This window comes from Phycodurus eques, chromosome 6, assembly GCF_024500275.1.
Source record: "Phycodurus eques isolate BA_2022a chromosome 6, UOR_Pequ_1.1, whole genome shotgun sequence".
NCBI lineage: Eukaryota > Metazoa > Chordata > Actinopteri > Syngnathiformes > Syngnathidae > Phycodurus > Phycodurus eques.
The window spans coordinates 13,788,920-13,815,294 of record NC_084530.1 but is presented as its reverse complement, the minus strand read 5'-3'; the positions used below and the strand labels follow the sequence as shown (position 1 = coordinate 13,815,294).

The window sequence follows — 26,375 nt, the reverse complement described above, 5'->3', positions numbered from 1 at the left end:
AAAAAAAGTAAAACTCTCATTAGATTCATTAAACTCATGGGAAAATATTTTTCAGAAGGCTTATTACCTTTTCCAATTTTTAAAATAATTTGTTTTTTTAATTATTTAATAGTACATTTTCATTAAGATGGTGAATATTTGGTTTTCATTAGCTGGAAGCTATCATTACAACTATAAAACCAATAATTAATATCAGTATTTCACTGTGTCGTGCCGTATTTGATATAGTTTCACTTTTCAATTAAACTACTAAAATAAATTATATATTTCATTCTCAATATGCTAATGTTTTGATATGCAACTCTCAGTATCTCTCTGTGTTGTAAAAGCCTAATCACTATTTTTTAATTTATTTTCTTTGTTGGCACTGGAAACAAGATTATGCTTTCAAAATTGTGTATCAAATTGAAATGGAAAAATATCATGTAATTTCACCCTGCTACAATAACAAAGAAGTAAACAAAACTGTATTTATTTTAAACCATGTTTATTGGTGTTATACAAAATAAAGTAAACTGTTTATTGACAAACATACAGTATATACATCAATAAATTAAAAGAACATTAGACCGATGATGAAACAGTTAATTCCATAGTTACCAGTACCTTGCCATCATCACTAATTTAGCTACAAAAAAAAACAACAACAATAATTTAGTTGGAAGATAAATACTTAGAAAGACTGTCACATTTTCAGTATTTTCCCATAGAAAGAACAGTATAATAATTAATTACACCCCATACAGAAATAGTATAAAACACAGAATTTCCTATGACAGGACCTTTTCTGAACAGGCTGCTTCATATTCACACAAACTCACTACTTCTCTATAACTTTAATTCGACCATTATTTACTTTCAGACACAAAAATTACCCAACTTTAATGTATAATCAGACAGAATGATCACCATTAGACACATTGTTTGAAGGGCAAACAGACAACAGTGGGATGAAAAAGAAGAAAACAGCCAAAATATGTTCAAATGATGCGATGCCAGTGGAGGGCCAGCAGAAGCAAAGCAAACATTGTTATTGATTGACACGCCAAACAAACAATCAAAGGAATGTTTGGTTCATTTACTCTCATTGATCGGCTTTGGAGGTGGGTGAAGGGGCTTTTAGTCTGAATGTGTGATTGCCTCACAGGGAAATAACTGAGTGACGACACACCAATTGGCCTGGCAGGATGATAAGAGGCATTTTCTCTACAATCATAAGATGTTTTGAACAAGGGTCTAGTTAATTCAATCTGTAACACTCTGTAAAGGATGAAATTTGTTCACTTCTATCATATTTGTCTCCACTATTTCTTTTCCCGTGCCATAAAATATTTATGAACATATGATTTAGGAGTGGCTGCTTGGGCTGGTGATGAAATGTCTTTTCATTAGGAAGGTGAAACGTCTGCGCAGGAAGCAGTAAAACATGTCAAGCTCATAAAATGTGTTACAGAAACCCTGTTTGATAATGGCTAAAGGTCACTGATTTCTGCTGACTTAATGTTTGGATAAACTACATTCAAGACCAAACACACAGCTTCACACAGGAGGAAAAACACAACAACGACAAGAAGCGACATCTGTCAAACTGAAATGGCTAGAAAAATATTAGATTTTTCTTGTCTATGCACATTAATAAATACAATAATATGCTGGGGGAAGCAAGGCAAGTCACAACACATAATCCATATATAAACAAACAAATCGCCAAAACATTTGATACCCAGTTCACATATTGCTAAACATTGTGAATATAAACTCTTCAACTTTGTCACATCATACTGGACCTGAACAATTTGACACAAGCGACAATAGCAGTACAGCTTATTTGTGACAGGAGTTCTACTTATGCCTTACACAGTTTGCATATTAAAAGACAACAAAACACCATCTTGACACTGTTACACTCACAACATATGGTATTTATCCCCGAGGTGTGTTTGACCGAGAATTTTAGCAAAATGTTTTCTTCCTTTTTTAAAAACGGAACCAAGTACACACAAACAATGAAGGAATTCAATGAGTGGCTCAACAGGGAGGAAAGCACACATTTACAGAGAAACAATATCATTAAAAACAAAAAATAACAACCTCATAAAACAAAGGTGTTGGTATACTGGACATGATTTGTTTGCAAATTAATACCATCATTTTTTTCATTTACGTTATCTGAGGTGTCATTCTCTGCACACGTTTTTAGCTTTTGGATTATGGAGAAATGATCAATCCATTAAATCGCAAACCTCTACAGTTTATCTTCAGATGCTGTTTCGTCTGCCTGTTGTGTGCGCACAACCTACTAGCTTTATGAACTTCAACTTTGTGAAAACTTCAAAAAAGGTGGTTTCAGCAAAACAAGTCAGTATCCAGCTTCATGAACATATATTTTCATCCCTGTAGATTATATCCATTTCAATAAAATAATCAATTAAAACAAGGTTTTCCTTCCTGAACGGTAATAAGCATTTTTTCAAAGTTTGAAAGTCACTCTTTGATAGATGAGCTATTATATAGCAGAGGACTTATCATTCACTCTGTAAGACATTATGTACAATAACATCATTTTGTCACTTCCCTGACTTTTATAAAAGAAAGAGATGAATAAAACTAAAACTTAACATTAAATATACCTACAGTAGAACAAAAAGGGCTTCACATCTCTGTTACTTTAACGTATGTGAACCTTGCATACCGAGATTGGTCACTTGGTCTGCAGGAATCAGTGCAGAACATAACAAGCACCACGGCACAGGCTTTCATCAGAAATGTTAGACATAGAGCTGTAAAAAAAAAAAAAAAAAAAAAAAAAAAAAGAGCTTTATAAAAACCATAAATGCAGATTATGGGCAAATGATCTAACACGTTCAGATGGTCCTGGGGCACACTTAATAATGAGAGAACAAACACGGTTACCCGGTGTGTCATCACTCGCCCTGAAATCAAACAAGGATCAAAGTTGTACCCATCAACTATAGTGAAAGTTATACTTACCCCATCACATACTTGCACAGCACACCACACTCTAGTTCACGGTACATACACGTGCCTAGTCACTACAGAAAGAACAAAGCTATTCGGTAGTTAAGCCACTTTTGGTACAATTGCAAAATAGAGAGATACTGTATATCAAAGTGATTTAGTTACCTCATTTTTTTCCACAAGTAAATACAAACAATGTAAAGCTAACTGTCTTTATAAAATTTGAGACACTACCATATATGGACAATGTTTTTTTTTGTTGTTGTTATATTTTTTAAGAGAACACCACATAAGATTACTTTTATTGTAAAGCTTTTGTCATTGACTCCCCATTTATGTGAATGCATGTAATTTATAGGTTGAACTACTCTGAGTAGGAGACCATACCATTCAGCAAGCTTTATATTGAGACTTTCCGAAAGAACTTTTCAAATTGTGGAAATAATTAAAATAAATTAGTAGCTAGAGCACAGCACATGTACAAGTGCAAAGTCTTATAAATAGGTATTATTATCATTATCTTTATTATTAGTGGCTACTACACAGCTCATAGAACAACGGGGAGTTAAATGTCATAGACGTCCAGACTAATCAGTGTATCCCACTGATCACAGGTATGGCCCAATTATTATTATGATCAACGCTTCCTCTTGACTTCTCCCAACATTTCAATTAGCAGAAAAAGGCACTTGCCCTTCCAAATTTTTCAAACGTAAACACTACTTGTAGAGAATCATATCAAAGATGTCAATATCTCTTTCCACAGTTATGTTATTTTCCTTTGTTTTTAATTCCTACATCATCTGGCTACCCATGCAGTCGGAGAAGCTAATTGGAAGTGAAAAAAGAGAAGGGCAAATATGAGTGAGAAGTAAAGAAGCTGTAGAAAATAAGATAACTAACAAACATAACAATACCAAAACAATCACGAATTTCACAGAATTCCTGATATATCACAATTCACACACAGAGAATACATTTTGAACCTCATGTGAATGACAACACGGTACAAAACAGTAACAGGTAACACAATTGTGTTGTATGTATGTATATATATATATATATATATATATATATATATATATATATATATATATATATATATATATATATTCTCTGTCATACTGATATGAAAAGGTTGGAGCAAGATGGGACTCATCTGCAGCCAATGAAATGATTGGGTCACATGAGATGATCTATCATCAAACTATTCGGTCTCTAAATCCATCACCGAAATGTTCCATTACCATCTGTTTGTTTAGCCACGAAATGGGAACATTGGACCGTCCTCATTACGACAGCAGTTCATTACAATTATCAACTTTAAATTGCCGGATCCTTTGTGAACAAGCACTGACCGAGGGCCAAGTCCTCTGCTTCCCTCTAGTCCTTGACTGCACCAGAGACCTGTGTCAGGTCAGTGCAGTGACTTGACACAGGAGTTAAGTGCAAGTGAAGAAGGTGTGGCAAGCAGAGAAGAAATTCTTAGACGCAGCTGATTTCCATCCAGATACACCTTTGTCAATCTAAACCTCCCTCAAGACCGTGCATCTGTTTTGGACTTAACTATTGTAATGACACTCGTCGCCGTTGCCGCCTTCCCGGGTATGAGTGGACCAATGACTGGTGACGCTACCCCTCCTCCTCCCCCTCCAGCCCTGACTCCGACCCCCACAGTGGGGCTCCTTGCCACAGTCCTGGCAAAGGTCTGTAAGGCCTCATACTTGGACCTGAGAGCGTCTAGCTCTAGGCGCATGGAAGCATTCTCATTGGCCAGTTTGTCCACTTCCTGTTGCAGTTGGGCCTTCTGCTTTTCCAGCTCTTCCTTCTGGGTAACTCTCTTTACTCGACAGCTGGCGGCATAGCCCCGATTCTTCAGGGTGCGCCGCCGCTGCTTTAATTGCAGGATCTCCTCCTTAGTGAGCCCCCGGAGGTGCTGGTTAAGCTCCCGCACTGACATGGTCACCAGCTCGTCATCTGTCAAGCTGGTGCCATTCTCTCCTGGCTCTCGCTTCACCTTTATAAAGTAAGAAGGAATCAGATCAAATACAGTACAGTCAATCAAAGACAACAAACGGAGTGGCATACAGTGAACCCCAACCATATCGTGGATCATCTTTCGCGGCCCTGATATATCACAGATTTTTAGCCAATCTTTTTGGACATTTCTTTACAGTATACAGGCAAAACTAAATTTAGAGTTGTGCGCCTTCAGTGTGTACCATGCTGTGCCTCAACATGCCGGGCAACATTGAGCATTCACAATATGATTTGGCGACGGGGCGTTGGGGCCCACTGCCGGACAGACAGGTGCCCTCCAACTGCTCAGGGCCCTGGGAAAAGTTGTTCTCCTTTCCCCCCGTTTGACCCCTCTGATTGTGAAATGTGTTTTGAAACGAAAAAAGTGCCATTGAAAAAAAAAAGGTTCTGGCTTACAAGCATTCTCAGCACACTGCACCACGCATAGCCATTTTATGTTTAATTAATTGTCAAATTAATGCCTCGCTGCATGTAGCTAACACATCTATTACCATGTTACCTAAACACTGAGTAGTGTAAATTCCAGCCTAATCGAGGTTTACTTGATTCAAACTGTACTGTGGTGAATCTGACTGAGCTGTACCATTTTGGTGGATGTTTTCCCTCACCTTTAAGGCTTTATTTCCTTTGTTTGTCGTCGTCATGCCACAGGAGCCTTGTTCTTCTGAAGAGACCTACACAAATGCAGAAAAAATATATAACAGTTATTCTAAGTAATAGCTAGACAAAAATGTACAATTGTTCACAGGATTAAGTACAGTATAGTAGTATTAAGTATTGTTGTTTGTGGATTACTACCCACCAGGTCAAGCACATACAAACCAAATCCAATTGTACCTTTGGAAGACTGATATTTGAACAGGTTAAACGTTGCACATCAATATCAGGTTGTATGAGTGAAAGTGACACGCAATATTTCTCAGAATTTCCCTGACTTCCTGTTTCTTGACAGTTACAGTGATATTGCCCTATGCTTGTGTCAAGTTGAAGCGTTATTGGTTAGCTTCAGGCCAATCGCGAACAAGTGAACTGAGAGAAGAGGAAACGATAGAATTTGTGGGAAGGACTCCAGGAGAAAACCAACTGTTTCAGCTCTTACACGTTCTTACACATGCATACAGGTTATCCCACCCAGCCTGTAGCAACATACGGGAAAAAAATGAACTACAACTGACAGGAATATAAAAATCTAACAATGGCAGAAACACAGATGTAGTTGCTCAAAAGGGGAAACAACAGACAAAAGGGTGGAGATGAAGAAGTTAACACAGGAATGCAAAAGATGACATCAGTCCTCAGAGTGCACATCTCCACAAGGGATGCTTTGTGTCCGAGGGTGCTAGTCTGTTTCAGACCTCTGTGTGTGTGTGTGTGCGTGTGTGTGGTCATTAAAGGGTGTCTCTTGTTGCTGCTCTGACCTAAGCGAACATCATGAGAGCAGTCACAATGACTCAGCAGATTCCTGGCCTCACTCCCCCCAAACACACGCTCTCTCCTCTCCTGCCGCGCAAATGTTATCTCTCTTTTGTCACTTTCTATTGGGCCACTTTTTTTTTTCTTTTTTAAATAACCTGTCCTGTTCAGCTGCATGGCCTTGCAGAATGGTGGATCTGTATGCCTTTATGCTGGAACAGTTTTGGTGTGCAACAGGGGAGTTTGAAATACTCTGTCTGCTTATTTTTTAATTTTTTTTAATTATTCTGATGTTTATTGAAAATGCACCTGGACAGAAAAGCGTTTTAGTCTGGCGTGCATTCCAATCGCTGACTAATTACAAGCGACGATCCCCCCAAGCTGAGAACAATAGCACACTAGCCAACGACTTGAATACCTTCTATTGCAGATTTGAAAAGGACAGTTTCACTCCACACACCAACCCGGCCGCACCCGCGACCACAACCACACCTCTGACTTCTGCCTTAACCATCCATGAACAGGATGTGAGACGCATCTTCAAACAACAGAAGATTAACAAAGCAACAGGACCGGACCATGTGTCCCCATCCTGCCTCAAAGTCTGCGCGGACCAGCTCGCTCCAGTCTTCACTCAGATCTTTAACAGATCTTTGGAAATGTGCGAAGTTCCATCCTGCTTCAAACGCTCCACCATCATTCCAGTCCCCAAGAAACCTGCAATCTCTAGTCTGAATGACTACAGGCCTGTCGCTTTGACATCTGTGGTCATGAAGTCCTTTGAACGTCTCGTGCTGGACCACCTCAAGAGTGTCACAGGTCCCCTGCTGGACCCCCTGCAGTTTGCCTACCAAGCGAACAGGTCTGCGGATGATGCAGTCAACATGGGACTGCACTTCATCCTAGAACACCTCGACAGTGCAGGGACCTACGTGAGGATCCTGTTCGTGGACTTCAGCTCAGCGTTCAACACCATCATCCCTGAACTCCTTTCAACCAAGCTTCTCCAGCTCAGCGTCTCACCTGCCATCTGCCAGTGGATTTACAGCTTTCTGACGGGCAGGACACAGCAGGTCAGGCTGGGGGAGGCCACCTCATCCACACGCAGCATCAGCACTGGGGCGCCCCAAGGTTGTGTCCTCTCTCCGCTGCTCTTCTCTCTCTACACGAACGACTGCACCTCAGCGAACCCGACTGTCAAGCTCCTGAAGTTTGCAGATGACACCACTGTCATCGGCCTCATCGAGGACGGTGACGAGTCTGCATATCGACAGGAAGCGGAGCGACTGGAGCTGTGGTGCGGGCGACACAACCTGGAGCTGAACACGCTCAAGACGGTAGAGATGATCGTGGACTTCAGGAGGCATCCTTCGCCACAGCTGCCCCTCACGTTGTCCAGCTGCCTTGTGTCAACCGTCGAGACCTTCGAGTTCCTGGGAATTACAATCTCTCAGGACCTGAAGTGGGCGAACAACATCAACTCCGTCCTCAAAAAGGCCCAGCAGAGGATGTACTTCCTGCGGCTTCTGAGAAAGCACGGCCTGCCACCGGAGCTGCTGAGACAGTTCTACACAGCGGTCATCGAATCGGTCCTGTGTTCTTCCATCACAGTCTGGTTTGGTGCTGCTACAAAAAAGGACAAGCTCCGACTGCAACGGACAATCAAAACTGCTGAAAGGATTGTCGGTAACCCCCTACCCACCATTGAGGACTTGCACGCTGCCAGAACTAAGACAAGGGCGTGCAAAATCCTCTCGGACCGTCTGCACCCCGGTCACCAGCTCTTCCAGCTCCTTCCCTCAGGTAGGCGCTACCGATCAACGCTAACTAGAACTAGTAGACATTCCAACAGCTTCTTCCCTCTTGCGATCAACTTCTTAAACACCTAACCTATAATTCCATTACAACAAGCTGGCAATTTTTTGACTTGAGTTCGTTGTCACATTTCTGTGGGGCCAATTATTTATTACTTGTGCACTCACTGTAGTTGTCTCGCCATGCTGCACTATTTGCATATACTGGCCACTCGTGCCAGAGTAGCATCTGCTCCATTTGCACACTGATTGAGGAGTATCTGTAACATTTGCACAACCGACATTGTCCCAGATGATCGCACTACTTGTCACTTTAAACCACATACACTCCTTGAAGTCTCAGCGCCCTTTGCACAATGGTCATTGCACCGGACTATTGCAATATTAGTCGTTCGAACTGCTCTAAGTGCTAGAGGACTCTGCATCTTTTTGCACAATTGTTTTTTGTCAATGTCTTTATGTCCCCAAAGTGTTCTGTAAATTGACTGTTTGTTGTACTAGAGCGGCTCCAACTACCGGAGACAAATTCCTTGTGTGTTTTGGACATACTTGGCAAATAAAGATGATTCTGATTCTGATTCTGATTTAGGGGACAGACAGAGCGACAGCGTGGACAAGGGGACTACGGGTGATAACCACAGCAGAAGTGAGACAGTCTAGATATTTGAACACAAGTAACATTACAACAGTCAAGTCGTGTTATTGTTTGTGGATGGGAGGGACACCCGGTGAGGACGTGCAATAACTAACCAAGAGAACAAGATGAGAGAGGACAGAAAAGGTCAGGACAGGATGTGGGAAAATGATCAAGGCAGTGCTACTGACGAGTGGTGCTGTGGGATTCTTTTTTAGCGTCTAAACACCTGCAAGAACCTGTGAGTTGATATGTTAATATAACCTGTGCTATTATTTGTGGTCCCAGCACAAGCCTATAGCGTGTCTATCAAACTAATTAGTGAATGAACACCATATAACATGCATGTTAGTCAACTGGTGTACGGAGTTGCTGAGCTGGCACATGGAGGAAGGGTGGGCCCGGCCCCCTCCACCCACAAGGGGGGGCCAAGTCAGCGAGCCCGTCCAGCACGGGACCCAACCAGGGGGACGCCCCCGACCCTCAGGACCCAGGGAGGTCCCGAGCCCAACCGAAGCGCCCCGACCAGTCTCAAAGGGAGGGGTACGGGCATTGGACCACCACCCCCCACGACCCACACCCACCCAGCGACCCCCACCTCCGCCATTACCCCAACCACCTCCGGAGAGCATGGGGGGCCCAGCTACCAACAGGGCCCAACGCAGGAGCCAGCCGCCGACCCAAAAACGGGCACAGCCCGACAAAGCGAACCCATGTTAAGCACCCGTCGGGAGCAAGGACGGGCGAGGGTGCCAAGAGAGGGGAGAGGAGGACGGGGCCCAAAGGGGAGGGAGGGGGGCGGACCCTCATCTCTCTGTGGCCTGACAACGGAAGGCGGCATCTACCAGCATCCCCAGAGGCCCACCTCGCAGATCCAGAAGCATAGGGGTTCAAGTGCATGCAAGTGACCCTATGGCATGCACAGGGGTCTAAAATGACAAGATATGATTTGGTCACATTACATTACATTACATTTCTGTATGACATTCTTCCCCAGGCAAACAGAATCAAACTTCAAGGTTCATCATTTTAATGGAAGGTGACCAACTTTTCTTAAATGGATTAGATGGATGGATGGATGGATGGATGGATTGAGAATGTTTATTTGGAAGATCTGCACCTTTTAAATCATCCAGCAGACAAAGATTAGGAGAAATCGGAATCCTACAGTTCAAAACTAAGGAATGTTTCTGTGCCACAAGTGACCAGAAGCGCTGTACGGTTGTACAATGCCAAAGAGCGTGCAAATAAGTGTCTGGAGCGTTTTCAGTACAATGAGTACATACGTTTGATTTTAAATAGCCCATTTTATGCATAGTATATTGCATAACGTGTGATCTATGGGGTACTTTGAACTGCATTAGCTGTAAATTACTGTTTTTTTGTCATTGAGAATGTGTTTTTACAGATGTGTGCCCAGTAAACATTGTCAGTGGACAATGAGAGGTCTTTTTCCCATTTCGTGATTGGTAAGTGTATTGAATTAGTACTTCAGATTAATTTGTATACTTTTGAAAGGAGTTCTTTTGTTTTGTGGGAGTAATTCTACTATTTTCGGAACAAAAATGGGTAGGTCTAAAGTATTCAAGTGTGTTGAGAATCTTTTTAGTATTGTTGTTCTAACTTTATAGTATTGAAAGAAGGGCCCCCTTTTACTGTTTATGTTTGTTTAAAAATGTGGGCCTGCCATAAACAGAGTCACAGGTTGAGGAAAGCTTAAAAAAAATTTTAACAAAGAAGCATGCCTGAAATGATTGGTAATCTTGAGGATACCGTTTTTTAAGCATCTTTGGGTATCCTCAAAATCATGATCGGTGTCATACATTATTATTATTATTATTCAAATTATTATTAGTTTGGCCTGGCAACAGTGAGGAGTCAACCTCCCCCCACAGCGCACCTCTGTGAGTCTGCGAGGATGCTGAAGATGCAACAATTAAAAATAGCAGTAGATCAGAGAAAATGTACATTACAAGCACATACTTTATATTGCCACCACAGAGAAAAGTGCAATTGCACTGCCACTATGATACCCATCATTGTTTTAACTGCTCTTTCCAACGCATCGACCTGCCACCAACATTATGACCACTTGCAGAACGATTCTAATATTTTGGTTACCTCATTTAACTACAGTACATGAAAGTGTCAACATTTTTAACACAATACTCAGTAGCATATAGTGCAGTTCTACAACACAGCAAACTACAACCACAACAATAAAGACAACATCTCGCTGTAACGGTCAATCAAAACTGAGAATTATTCTGTTTGTAAAGTCGGAATTTTTGATATAGCTTTCTTGAATTGTGCATGCAGTGTTATGGGATGCATTGTACGCTCCCACAGCTGGAGGTGCATCATCATCACACAATAGATGGATCAAAGACATGAAGACTAAGGGTGCCTTTGGGGGTGGATAGGAGAGATGGTGGGGGAAGTGAAAACAGAGGCAAAAAAAGGAGACGTTTTTACTGCCAGGCATAGGTTTATTTCCCTCGTGCCTAACCCCCCAACCCCCAGCTACATACAAACAAAAAGCATGCCAACACATTCCCCTGCCACCATGCTAGGGGGGGTCAATAATATCCACATGTTCCACTGCACGTACCCAAACATGCAAATGAAGTCAAATTTCAATACAATACAACCCATGTCAAGGAAACAAAAAAGCTGACTCTCCATATTTGGTCTTGACATCTGTGTCTTACAATGAGCCGTATAAAATTATAAGAGGGACATAAAAATATCAATGTAGTGAAGCTATTAGCACTGGAACGTCCCTATCAATACAGTAACGAGGATTCTTTCCTCATATAGTGGCCGGGGACACCCATTTATTTAACTGCAGAGTACCTACTAGGCATCAGGGGGGTAGAGCTTTTTTGTGGGAAGGAGGCCTTTATTGCAAATATATATTTTTACAACAATATTATACATCTTTCATTATAACACATTTATTAAAATATAACAGACAATTGTCTTTTTCGTGCTTTTCATGTTATGGACATTATTGTGTTGACCTCATAGGGAAAGAATCCACTCAAGCTTTTTGCCTACCCCAAAACTAACCTTTCCCACAAATACCAGCTTTATAGATGCTATCTCTGGTCTGTAGGTGGCATATGTTGTGGTAGACATCTGCCGCTGAACATGATGGTATCAGATGATATATGAAAAGGTAAATATAGCATCCTAAGACACTATTTGAGGTGCGGCTCACCCAGCGCTTAACTGTGCCGCAATGTGGAATAAGATTCCGTATTTGAGCAAACAGAGAACTCCTAACTCCAAGACGTTAACTTCCAAGACATCGCCATGTTGTTAGTTAGTTAGACTATTTAACAAAATTCAAGCAATTGATAAAAAAAGTTTTCCCCAAAGAAATTATAAATCTTATTGACAAAAATGCAAAACAAAATAAATAAAATAAAATGGTGGATGTATTTCACTATAAATAATTCTGTACAATGTAAAAAATATATATAATATTCACAATGCAGTATATAATTTGCATTTGTAACATCTCTTGCAATATGATTTCTATTTTAGTTCACAGTGCAGTCCATATACTGTAAAATATGATTTCAGATTTCATTACAGCATATCTGCAAGTGAACACGTGTCCTCATAGACACTCAACTGTATTATTAGTACAGTTACTTTTTCCACTACGTGGGTGCTGATATACAGTATGAGTTTTATTTCCGCACACTTTGTCCAGGGTTAGGGAATTATAAAAGAAGACATTCAGGGCAGAAATGCAAATACTAGATGCACAGTCTTCTAGATAGCAATCATATCAGCATATTTTGTGTGTTTTTTAGAGGTTTAGAAGGTGGACATAATGTACTGTCAAAGCTGAGGTAACAAACACCATGCTGTTCACCAGGGAGTGAGGGTGCATCTCAGCAGTATTTTATCATGTATAGTACTGTAGATTAATACAAGTTAATCCGTGTTGGGGAATAATTTTAGTAAGTACTACACACATAATAAGAAGCTCTGTTTTTCATAGACAAAAAGGTATACTGCAGCACAAAACTGTAGGCACAATTGTGCTCTTGAACAGCACAGGTCACGTGTAAGTCACCTGGGTTAGGGATCATCTGCTGAGTAAAGCATTGCCATTCATCTTGAGCTTGCCAGTGGTGTCCTTCCCACAGTGCATGTGGGGTGGTCGCAGTGCTGTGGTCAATGCCACGGCCACTCTCGCTACAACAGACAGCTTTTCTGCTGCGCTAGGCTGTATTTTTATGTAGCCACAAAGAACGCTGACGACTCAAGAGCGGAGCTGCTTATGGTTACTGCTGAAAAACAGCACACACAAACACAAACATACACACGCACACACACACACACACACACACACACAAACAGATGACATGCTGTGAAGATGGTTAAAACACAACCAGAGATAAGACTGTGAGGAGAAAAGAGGTAAGAGAGGAGGTAATGCTGGAGGAGGTTGTGAAGGAGGACGGAAAGAATGCTGACGTCTCCAGAGCTGATTAGCGCTACAACGGAGACATCACACCCACAGCTGAGGAAAATGCTGAGTATGGAGGGAGGACAGGCTGTGGGGTGCAAATGACAAGGGAGACTGAAAAGAACTTGAGCGGTGGGTGAGGGGGGCATAGGTGGGGATGGAGGGATGGGACGGCAAGGGAGGAAAGCAGGGAGGCAGAGGGGATGGGAGGGTGTTTAGGTGAAAATGCATCCTCAACACATTTGTAAGAGCTTAGCTGTTGGGCACGGAGGTGGGTGGAGGGAGGATAGAGAGAACTCCACGGAGGGGGGCAGCGGTGGGGGATTGGGGTCGGTGAGAAAATAACTGAGCTCAGCAATGACCACGGATAAAACCTCCAATTAGAAAAGTTTTGAAGCTGATCCAGTGCAATAAAACTACTACTAACCATCTGACACAGACATACGCACGTAGATGAAAATCGTCATGGACCAGGTGAAACAGGGATCGTCAAAGATTGATCATCAAAAGAGTAAACACTTTTCAAGTAGTGCAGACTAAAAAGCACTCTGTGTGTGTGTGTGTGCGCGCGTGCGTGTGCATCTTCTTCAGACTGCACCCTAATTAATCTTCTTTGAGAAAAACCTTTTGCACCGGGCCAATAACAACACACTGAGAGGAATTTCTTAGAAAGCGACTTCCATCCAAATGGTGCTTGTGCACACTAATATAAACCTGAGGGCTTGTGAGGGTGGATGTACGCAAGCACAAACCAGTCAACGCTGAGAGAAAGATTAAGACTAGATTGTTTAAGTGATGCAGTGGAAAGTCTATATTTAGTGAGTAATCCTAGCATAACAACAAGTTTAACTGTGCCTGCAAGTGACAGAGCAATCACTGACAACAGGGACAACATTGAATGGAGTAGGACACTCAGATGACGAGAGAAATGAAGAGAATTTAAACTTCTACAGCTCACTTTGCCCATGTTAAGAGGATCTCTGTGATTTACGTGGGCCGTGAGCGTTGGTAAATAATGAACGCTGAGCTCTGAGGGGAGGCTAATTGAGATTTAGGCATCAGATCAGCGATAATGGCAACCTGTGAGCGAGGGAGTGGCCTCACAGCAGAAATCATGGAGAGAGTGAGGATATGAACACAAGGGAGTACACTTTCATTGTGCGTGTGTTTAAATGTGTGCGTGTGTGTGTGTCGTATAAGAGAAAGCAGGAAGCTATTAAATGGGACGTTTGCAGAGTGTGAAATAAATATGATAACATGGAGAGAGAAGCAGAAGATATGGAGAACGTATTGGGACAAAGAAGACAAAGTAAAACTCTGATCCCACAAATTGCAATATACACCCACCATCCACAATATTAGGAACACCTGCACAACAAAATGAGATACAATACTAATGGCATTTCAACTAATTTGCCTAAAGCTTGATTTTGGTTCAATTGACACTGTTCGAGACGTATTTAACAATATGCTTGCTTTGTGTGTCCAGATGAGCCTAGGAAAGAAGGTATCTGGATTTTATGCCCTTAGCAGGGTCACCCAGGGCAAAGAAGTCCTAGGGGAGGGACCAGACAAAGCACAGCTCAGAAACCCACTATGATGGATAAAAGTATTGGACCTCGTTTCCCTCTCTGGGACACAGGTTACCAGGGCCCTCCTGAAGCCAGATCAAGAGGTGATGCTCACTGGCGATTGCCTAGTGGTTTGGCCTGCACCCATGGAGCCCGAGCACAGCCAGAAGAGGTAACACTGTCCCCTTTCACATGCGCTCAACACTTGTGGACAGTGCACAATGAGCTTGGTGGCGGCCGAAGGCAAGGAACCTTGACAGGCCGATCCCCAGCAACAGAAAATGGTTCTAGTGATGCGGAATGTGACCTCTCTGGTATACTCATTGCTCCCCCCTGCTTGGTGTCTGTATGATGGGGTTCAACTCGGTGGTGAAAGGGTTGCCTTCCTCTGCCTTTAGGTGTGGAGACGGAGGTCCTGACTGTAGTTTCTGCCTATGCACCAAACAGCAGCTCTAAGTACCAATCCTTTTTTAAGTCCATGGAGGAGTTTCTGGAGTGTACTCCCGCTGGGACTTGTTCTGCTGGAGAGTGCAATGCTCATGTGGGCAATGGCAGTGAGACTTGGAAAGGCGTTCTTGGGAGGAACAGCGCCCCTAACCAGAACCTGAGCAGTGTTCTGTTATTGGACAGAAATTTTACCGTGTCCTGGGGGATAGTGAGCCATGTTCCGTGCCTCCACTGTTGAGGCAGCCAACCGGAGCTGTGGCTGTAAGGTAGTCGGTGCCTGTTGTGGCAGCAATCCCCAAACCAGTTAGTGGACACTGGCAGTGAGGGATGCCATCAAGCTGAAGGAGTCCTGTTGGGCCTTTTTGGCCTGTGCAACTCAGAAGGCAGCTGATGGGTGACTGGCAGGCCAAGAAGAATGCAGCTTTGATGGTCACTGAGGCAAAAAACAGACGGGAACTAGGAAATTCTGATCCGCCATCCAGCATCTCCGGATGGAGAAGCAATGCACCATAAACACTGTGTAAAGTGGGGATAGGTTGCTGCTGACCTCGACACAGGCCATTGAAAGTCGGTGGGGAGAATACCTTGAAGACCTCAATTCCACTGACATGCCTTCCTGAGAGGAACCAGAGTCTGGGGACTATGTGTTGGGCTTCTCTATCTCTGGGGTTGAGGTCACTGAGGTGGTTAAAAAGCTCCTCAATGGCAGAGCCCCAGAGGTGGATGACATCTGCCAGAGTTCCTAAGACTTGTGGGAAGATCTTGGTTGACAACCCTCTGCCGCATCACATGGACATCAAGGACAGTGCCTATGCATTGGGAGACCGAAGTGGTGGGCTCATTTTTCAAGAACGAGAACTGTAGGGTGTGTTCCAGCTACAGGGAACTCACACTCCTCAGGCTCAATGGTAAGGTCAATTCAGCGGTTCTGGAGAGGAGGGTCTGCTTGGAAGGCGAATCACAGATTCAGGAGAACCAGTGGGGTTTTCATCCTGGCCGTAGAACAGTGGATCAGTTCTACACCTGCAGCAGAGTCCTGGAGGGTTCATGGGAATTTGGCCAACCGGTCTACATGTGCTTTGTGCTCAGGGAGTCCTGTGGGGGGTGCTCCAGAAGCTATGCTCCTTGTCCTCATTAGCGTCACAGGTGAGCTGCAGCTTATCCAAGATGACTTTGGGTGAGAAGCGGGGTATACCCTACACTGGTCGCTCGTCAATCGCAGGGCACATAGACAAACAAGCATTCACACTCACATTTACACATATGGACAATTTAGTCTTCAATAACTTAACATGCATGTTTTTTGGAACGTCAGAAGGAGCTAAATGCACAGAAGCCTGTTTCCGTGTATTTTTTCACGCTTTTCCTATTTCATTTGGACCAAGTGGGGCAGTGAATCACTAGAATTGTCAGATGAAGTAAAAAACCTTGCTGTGTGTGGCAAATGTTTACCTACATTATGATAGGCATTATGCCCACCTACAGGACTAGAGTGCAACAGTGTCGCCCCAAGCATCATCAACCGTCAACAGTCATATTTGGATTGTCTGGCCTTGGTGGAGACATGAAGGAATAATTACTTTCCTGAGAGTTTAAATAGGGTTATGTACATGATGGTTAAGTGTGCATGAGCTTGTGTTTGTGCAAAGTGAGTTATTAAAAGTGAGGAAAAAGTCCTGGCGTCAACACGTTTTTCCCATTCCAGGTAGTAAGTCGGAGTGTGATGACTTTTCCCAACACAAGCAAAAAAAATTGCATCGTCAGACTGTTGAGCCCTGGCTCTGCTTTTTTTTTTTTTTTTTTTAATAAGAGGAAAATAATCCTCGGTCAAACTGATTCTCATTTGGCATTTAAAATCAGAGGGCTACTAGGAAAACATTTGTAACAAGTAAAACCATGTAAAGTGTCACACTTTCATGATTATGTGCATCCAGATGAATACAATTAACTACAGCAATGCAGTAATATGTATTCTGAGAGGATCACTAGAAATCTTTCAGTAACATTTAGCAATATTAACAAAAAGGTAACAGTATACGGTACAGTATGCTGTGAGACATAGTATTCTGCCAATCCTAATTCAGGGGTACCATTTACTGTCACTCTTTTAGGATTCTAACGACAAAGTTTAGGATTTTCTCCTTGCTGCATATTGGTTTATGATGTCTACTCTTCTTGCATAGACACACGGAAAGGAGGTTTGGTTCTGACATCATAAGTAAAATTGTGTCTATGCAGATCGCATTAGTAGTGTCAGATTAGGCATGCACTCTTATGAGCAATAATGACATCCTATTATTACACTGCTGTAGTGCCCAGTAGAGATGTGAAGTGCATCTGTCACTCTGTGCGCTCTGTTAACAAGTAGGCACCCAGTAATCTGAAATAGAGCACATGCTCATATCTGAAAGTACACACATGAGCGTACAGTTTATTGCTGGCGTAGTTCCCCCTTTAGCTCTGAGCTTCATTGTCACCAGGAGGCCACTGTTCTGACCCACAGTCTGCAGATAGCAAAGTATTTTGCATCTCTTTGGTTTACGAATACATTCACTGAAGAAAAGTACTTAATTTTTGATTGCACATGATTAAAACGTCGTAAACCGATGTCATTTCCCCCTTTTTACTCAAGAATAATCAAATAATATATTTTAACACATTTGAATCATGTGCAACAGATATTCAAATTAAGTACAAAAATTTAAATAACTTTTTTTCAGCGAGGCTTATATGTGAAGTACAACAACAACAAAAACCATCTATTCATGCATTTTATATAGCACTAGTCCTCAATAGGGTTGTGGATATACTTGAGTCTATCCCAGCCGACAGGCGACAGGTGGGGACACTCTGGACTGGACACCAGTCAATTGCAGGGCACATATAGACCATTATTTCACCGTGCTGCTGCACTAAAACCAATTACCGTACTATAATATGAAGGACAGGAGTCACTGATGGTATAGTGGTAAACTTGCCTGACTTTGGTGCAGGCAGCGTGGGTTCAGTTCCCACTCAGTGACGGTGTGAATGTGGGTGCGACGGGTTGTCCGTGTCTATATGTGCCCTGCGACTGCCTGGCGACCAGTTCAGGAAGTAGTCCGCCTTTCGCCCGAAGTCAGCTGGGATAGGCCCCGTGACCCTAACCAGGATAAGCGGTGTTGAAAAAGGATGGATAATATGAATGACTTTACTGGAGTTATTTCAACTACTAGGCATGCGACATTGCATGTGTATCTTCCGTTATGTTCAATTACATAATAATGAGTATAAAAGGCGAAACAAGCACAGAATGGTACAAGATGAAAAGCATTTTTTGCTCGTAATTAAGAACATTTTCCACATTCTCAGTGATTTTACTATATTTTCTTACTCATTATTTTTTTAAAGATATTCACACACGTTGTGATGCCCACAATGCTTTACAGTTTTATAGATATTTGTTTGTCCTCAGTCATTTCAAACATCCATACGGCCATCCATTTCCTATACCGATTATCCTCATTAGGGTCACGGATGAGCTGGAACCTATCCCTGAATTTGGGTGAGAGGCAGGGACTGGTCGCCACTCAATCCGAGGTGTTATATAGACAAACAACCATTCACACTAACATTCACACCTATGGACAATTTAGAGTCTTCAATTAACCTAACAGGCGGCACGGTGGAATACTGGTTAGAGCGTCTGCCTCACAGTTCTGAGGATCTGGGTTCAATCCCCGGCCCCGCCTGTGTGGAGTTTGCATGTTCTCCCCGTGCCTGCGTGGGTTTTCTCCGGGCACTCCGGTTTCCTCCCACATCCCAGAAACATGCATGGTAGGTTAATTGACAAATTTAAATTGAACGTGAGTGTGAATGGTTGTTTGTTTGTATGTGCCCTGCGATTGGCTGGCAACCAGTTCAGGGTGTGCCCAGCCTCTTGCCCGATGATAGCTGAGATAGGCTCCAGCAAGCCCCCGACCTTAGTGAGGTGAAGCGGCTCAGAAAATGGATGGATGGATGGATGGATGGAATTAAACTAACATGGATGTTTTGGGAAAGTGGGAGGACGCCGGAGTATGCTAGCACGGGCAGAACATGCAAACTCCACTCAGGAAGGCAGGAACCGGAATTCAAACCTGCAATCTCAGAACTGTGAGACAGCTGTGCCAACTGCTCATTCACCATGCCACCTCATTTCAGCCAATTACCTAGACTACATGAGACAAGAGGTTACAATCACTGATGGTGTTAGTTTATTGGTTAGTCGTGAGTTACTTGGTCATCCTCAATGAACCAGGAAGTTGCCTGCAAAACTAAACTACTACCAAACAAACACAAATATGGCTCTCCAAAAGTTTTTTTTGTTGTTGTTACATTTCTTAGCAGTTTGACCTTGGCATGATCTGCTATATTAAAAAGCGTTTTTGAGCACCACAAGGTTATGTAAACAAGTGACGTAGTCAAACAAATAACAGTGATTCCCATCAAACAAAATAAAAAAAAACTTACTAACTGCAGATGTAAAAATCCCATCGTAACAATTAAATTGGACTATTAAGAATATGCTTTGCTGCAAGCTTACATCTGCTTTCAACAAAACCCCCAGGAGCTGTTGGTAAACAGAAGGTGATGATGAGATGCTTCATTTGATCTGCATGCTTATCTTTTCTCTGCTCGCTGATCTTGATACAATATGTGCAATAGGTTTCCAAATAACAAAAGGTTCATGAATTCCAACCACAATTCTGGCATCGTCACACTGCAGTCAGACATGCGCAAGATGATGCAACTGGTAGAAAACCACTCAAACAGATGCTCCTGCGACCAGCACCTTGCATCTCGAACGCTATCCCTAATACGTCAACGTGGCATGAAAAGCAAACTCACTAATGTGGTTTCTTGCGCTTCTATGTGCGCACAAGGTGTCTCCGCCTCAAGGAGCTCCAAAATGAACGCTGGCGCCCTTGGAAGGAAAACATAGAGGTGAAAGGCATGAGCACAGATTGTAATGTGATTACTGATAAAGACAAGCTGCTTCGTACGATTTGGTGCTTGAACTCACCACAGAAATTGCAGCGCTGCAGGTTGGATCAGTAAAACAAGTGGCTTAAATACAACTAAACAAGATTTTCATTTCTCCATCCCTTTTAGTTTATGTTGGATTTGTTTTTATTTCATACTTTTCTGTCTTCTCAGGGAGGTAAACACCTTGGCACACTGGTGAAGTTTGGGCTAATTTAACACACAGCAAGCAGAAGGAGCTGACACTGATACAAAAAGACTGGAGCATAGAGATGATTATGCACCAGATCTGCTTACACCATATTTCATCATTACCGTTGAGGGGAAGAAAAAAAAAAAAAAAACTCTACTATTGATCTGCCCAACTGCTTTCCCCTCACATACTCCCTCTGCTTCTGTCTTTTATTCTTCGTCTTTTACTTCCATCTCACTCATAGCAGACTTTTCTGAAATGGAGCCTACAGTACAAAAAAAAAAAAAAAAAAAAAAAAAAAAGATCCACAACCATTGAAATTTACCCCCACTCTCATCGCAGGTGAACACGATAGGAGAAATCCATTAAGACGCCTCTGCAATATACTCTATTTACTGCGTTATTTCTTCTTTCCTGAAATACAGGCGAGGGGATGGATAAACACTGAAAAAAATATCTTAGTAACAAAACATTGTTGCCCCTCCGAATCAGCAATCTAGACCCCTGAAAAGTATAACTGATTCGTCAAGATGAGTAAAATTTTTGTGAAAGTCACGAACGTCAGGGGAGCCAGGTGTGAGCCAGTATATCCACGACTGGAGAGATGCATTCATTTCTAAGTTTGTTCTGGTTGATTCCTAGCAATGAACACTAAACACGCAGCTTGGTTTCCACCTAACTTCTACTTGTACAAACCACATATTTTTTTGGGTGAGATGATGCTCTTTATTGTATAAAGTATTTATTCTATACACTATTAAAGTCCAATAGTCTTCATTATTTCAGCAGGGCAGACTATACGTACAGTACTTGTATGTTACAAAATACAATTGGATGGACAAGAGTGAACCTGGTGGGAACATTTGTTTCCACGTGCTTCGGTTCCTTTCGTGTTTGACAAAAATTGCTATGAATTTGCTATAATGGGAAAAATACAATCTTTGGACCATCTGAAAGTACGACCTTCATTTTTCACATTAATAGGAATATGTGCACCAGATACAAACCTGCTCTGGCCGTGCTTTAAAAGGTAGTAAAAGTGGAAGCAAAGTTTCTGGGGGTGGGTGCAATCACACAATAACATTGAGGTTAAACCATCATGAGATTTGTGAATAATAGTGGGGCATCAGCCCAAAAGAAGTGTGTTTTGCTTCTTCAACTGTGCGTGCGGTTTTTTTGTTACACCACCACAGATGGGTACCAGCAATTGCAAAGGGAAAGTATAGTGATGACCACAGAACCGGAAATGGAACTTATTACAGAAAGTGGTTTGTGTTGGTCCTCAGTTTACAGATTTGATCTAATATACAGAATATCTTTGTGATTTTATTTGCAGTTGCACTTTACCTTTGACCTTGCAATTCAAATTATTTTTGCACATTGCTGCAACAGTTTGTTGTTTTTTTTCTTCCCCAAAAAATAATAAACCAGATGACACTTTTATAGTCAATAAATAGTATACAACTAGGCTTAGATGATATTTAATATCCCATTTAATGTTTTATAACTGGGAATGTTGTGTAAATCAACTCCAGTTCTCGCTTGTAGTGTACTACTGCTGCAATAAGTTTATAGTAGGTATATGAATGATCAATAATCAATATTATTAGCAGAAATAGAGTCCCCCATAATCAAATTTTACTTAGGGCCCCCATGGAGGCGTGGGCCGGCTCGACTCGATGTGTAGATCTCTCTTACAAACAGCTAGATCTTAGGACAAGTCAAAGAAACTCGCTGTGGTTAGTAACAAGTGAAAACGCCATCTGTCAAGCGAGGGAGCATTTGCTCCGCCTCAGCATTTTCAGGGGAATGCCTTGAAGACAAAAAGGTCCTTGTTCTCAATCTCTCCGCAAATCCCATCTCTCATTCTTCCTTCATCCCCCTTGCTGCACGCGCCTTTGCCGCCGCGCCGCCACCATCAGAAAAAGTTGCACACATAAGCATTGGTCAGCGTTCAATTACGGTGAACACCAGGGAAGGATGGGGAAAGTACTTGACAGAGAAATGCACTTCAAGCACTGATTAAATACTGATACCAAGTATAAAAAGCTTAGCCAATAGGTTGTGTGTGTGTGTGTGTGTGTGAGTGAGAGAGAGAGAGAGGGGCGGGGGGTGCATTTCTATCCAATACTGATACAACTATTTCATCATTATGACCCTCTATTACAGTACTTGCCAACTTGCTTACTACATACTTTTGATACACTCTTCAGAGTGCTGACTCTAACTAAAGCTGCTGAGTTGGAATCATTAGGGGGTGAAGTTTCGTTTTTCCTGGGTCCACAGAGCTTCCCTATTACTCCTGAGTTGCAATGTGCACAGGTTGCAACCAGTCAGCAGATAATGTCATAATAAGTCAATGAGAAGTAGACACTCAGTTGCAACACCTAAGAGATAATTGCTTTATAATTTGACTTGTTTAATAATTAATATATAACTAGGCAAGCCGGGCTAGTAATAAACGTCCTTATCCATCCATCCATTTGGTAGGCCGCTTATACTGTTCAGGGTCGAGGGGGAGGTTGAAGCCCATGCCAGCTGCCTTCTGGCGAAAGGTGGAGGACACCCTGGACTGGTCGTCAGTCAATCTCAGGGGAGCAGGAGAGTGTACCGCTACACCATCAGTGACGTACGTTAACTGTTATATTTTGTTTAAAAATGCCATGGGCACAGCTTGTCTTGATTGTGTGACTCGGTGAGGTCATCTTGAATAAACAAGGATACCGGTCAGAACGCATTCTCTGCATGAGTGATTCCCAACCGCTGTGAATGTGACAGGAGTGATCATCAGGTGTGCTGCGGGAAATATCCAATTTCACTTCATTCAGTGGTTCATAAAACGGTTTTTTTTCCCTCAACCTCATGAAACTACTGCAACTACCACCATCATGACCAACTTAAATTACAATGACACAGTTAGCCTAAGTGTTCATCAAAAACACACAAAGTTGCATTCCTAAGAAGTAAGGTAGTGTAACATTATGCGCAGTTTGAGTATTAACTCTGCACTTAAGTGTAGGAAAATCAATAACATTGATTCCATTGAAATGTATTGCACTCAAAAGTTAAATGAAACATTTTAGCTTCATAAATGTTTAAAAGCAAACATTTCTGAAAGACTGAATGCATATGAATTACACTTCGGTTAAATACAACTGAACTGTCCTTAAAAGCCCTGTAACATTGTCCAGTTTGTACATTCAATTCAAAAACGTCTTTCGCAGACTGCTACCACACTTTGAGCGTCACTGACTGAATTGGTTTGAAAAAGAATTGATCTTTCTTCATCTTTCTATGCCAGCGACGTGTAGTGAAAGGCAGAACAATTCCCGCCGCGCACCCATGATTGTTTGGTGGTGTGACGCGAGATTTTTCGAATGCAACATTTTGCACCTTGGCTCGATCGAGGTCGGCAAACGCTGAGCTCGAAGATTCTCTCGTAACCTCAACGTCCGCGAGCGAGGTGCACTTGTTCCCGAGGCCCCCCGACGTGAAGCGAGCGCCTTTCCCTCGCTTTAGACCTTTGTCCGCCCGGTGCCATGTTGCCATGGCGCCCTCGTACCTTGCCGCTCATGCTCCCAAATAAGAATGACGTGATGAATCAGCACGAACCGAACCGGAACGGGGACGAGGTGTCTCGACTGGGTTTCGTGAAACATAAGGCCCGTCGGAGGGCACAAAGCAAAAAAAAAAAAAAACAACAACAACAACAACAAAAACAAAAACGTGAAAACAACAGAAACACAAAAAGGCAGAGAGCGGCGCTCCATGTTGCTCGCTGTCACAAGCTAGCGGCTGACAGACGGCGGTGGTTTCCGCCACGAATTTCACGCAAAGTGGGAAGCTGAGCACGCAGGAGGACAGCAGGACGGATAGAGACATTGACACGGAAAACAACGGCGAACAGGAGAGCCGAGGGTTGTGCGAGTCGCGTACCTGCCAACGAGCGCCGGCCACGCAGTCGGCGAGGCGAGTTCCTCTCCGTCTTCCGACTTGTTACTTAGCACATTTTTGGCCGACTTTGGAAAAACACGTTGACAGGCTACAGCAGACGGGCGACACCTCCGCCGCTCGACCTTTGCTGGCAACGTGCCCTCGCCCCTCTCATTCCGACACACGCGGGCTTCTCGTGTTCTCCCCGAGGTTGCCTCGCGATCGTCCGCTTGGTGCTCCCCCCTTTGTCCGTATGGCGGAATCACCGCTCGGACACGCTCGGTCGCTCCCGACCGGACGGCCGACGAGCGGCGGGCTCGTGATGATTCAGCGCTTCTACGGGGGCGGGGTGGCTTTGAAACTCAGCGAAACGACACCGCGTTTATTCATTCGGCACTTTGTGGGCATTTGGACTGCTGACTCACCAGAAGTGCAAACCCGAGCGGCGCCGTCCGTTCGCCCACCGCCCCCCGACCTTCGATGGACGGCGTTGGCCGACGGTTGCTGGTGCTGGAGCGGTTGCGAAGCGAGAAGGAGGGAGCGACGTTTGGCCCCTGTCCTCCGGTTGACGCCTTGTGGCACCGTCTGCTGTATCCGCTCGTTCCTTCCTGCCTTGTTTCTTTCGGTCTGGGCTCAGACGAGAGACGTCAAGTGATGTTTGGATCACGTGGTTTCATTCATGAAGGCGCTACGTAACCCGCATTTAAAGAGACACGGCCCACTACGGCGCCACTACTACTACTACTACTACTAACAACAACAACACTCTTAAGAGTCACGAGCGGAGGATTAAGTGGAGGATTTGGTGACGGAAATGTCGGTTACCAAGCCAGAATGCGGCGTTCCATATCAGAGTTGCTGACTTTTTAGCCCAGAACTACCAACACCAGTAATGAGAAATAACAAACACAATTCATTGGTACTGAACTTCATCATTTTTTTCAGCTATTACAGTATTTTCTGACCTCTTTCACTTGTATTCCCTACATTTGAAAACAGAAAGGGCCTACCTACTTTTTTCCCCCTCCTTACTTTGTCAATATAGACTCATTACAGTCCTCTGTAGATGACAGAATGACTTTAAAATACGTAAATAAAGAGAAGTAAAGTTGAGCATAGTTGAGAGCTCAACTGATCGACCGATTAAACTTAAAATCTTAAGCGGAAAAAGCATCAACTGGGGAGCATTATCGACGACAACAACAGAATTGGAGAAGCAATATATTCCCCATCCGTGGCCTTATTGAAGAGATTTTTTTTTAATGTTGTTGCCTGGCTCCAGAGGCGGGCTCCCTCACCTAGGACCTGTTCGCCATGGGTGACCCTGCCAGCAGTGCGAAGCCCCAGACAACATAGCGCCTAGGATCATTGGGACACACAAACCCCTCCACTACGATAAGGTGTCGGCTCCAGGAGGGGTTTTCCTAATCCCTTGATTTCCAAAAACAAGCATGTTAGGTTGATCGAAGACTGTTGTTTGTTGAAGTGTTTCCTGCGATTGGATGGTGAACGTTTCAGCTTGTACCTTGCCTCTCGCCTAAAGTCAGCTGGGATTAGTTGCAGCTCACCTGTGACCTTAATGAGGACCATCGCTCTCTATCTCTTCATTTTTTTTTTTTTTTACCGCTTGTCCTATTAGGGTCCTGGGTGAGCTGGACCAATGCACTGTACTGGATTAAAAAAAAAAAAAAAATTAAGCCCAAAATGCACTGTAACATTATGCACATTTTGAACATTTAATTCTGTGATTCTTTTGTGTACCACTAGAGGGAGCCGGTGTATTCCTAGTGGTACTCGTACCACACTTTGAGAAGCATTGATAGTCTTCCATTACTTTAGTCATGTTTTTGGAATGTGG

General features: G+C 43.0%; 1 protein-coding gene across 5 annotated transcripts; it reads right to left on the bottom strand.

Annotated features, from left to right (window-relative positions):
• Nucleotides 1-573: 573 nt before the first annotated feature.
• mafgb (v-maf avian musculoaponeurotic fibrosarcoma oncogene homolog Gb) lies at nt 574-25,155 on the bottom strand. 5 transcript variants are annotated; one of them, XM_061680516.1, is made up of 4 exons: nt 24,943-25,029; nt 12,974-13,190; nt 5,628-5,693; nt 574-4,996 (listed from the first exon to the last, which is right to left on the bottom strand). In XM_061680516.1, the coding sequence occupies exons 3-4, from the start codon at nt 5,661-5,663 to the stop codon at nt 4,517-4,519; spliced, it is 516 nt and encodes a 171-aa protein (XP_061536500.1). In that variant the 5' UTR covers nt 5,664-5,693; nt 12,974-13,190; nt 24,943-25,029; the 3' UTR covers nt 574-4,516. The 5 variants fall into 5 exon arrangements, with proteins under 5 accessions (XP_061536500.1, XP_061536499.1, XP_061536497.1 ...); XM_061680515.1 differs by having other exon boundaries at nt 12,974-13,187; nt 24,943-25,021; XM_061680513.1 differs by having other exon boundaries at nt 24,521-25,018.
• Nucleotides 25,156-26,375: the final 1,220 nt, after the last annotated feature.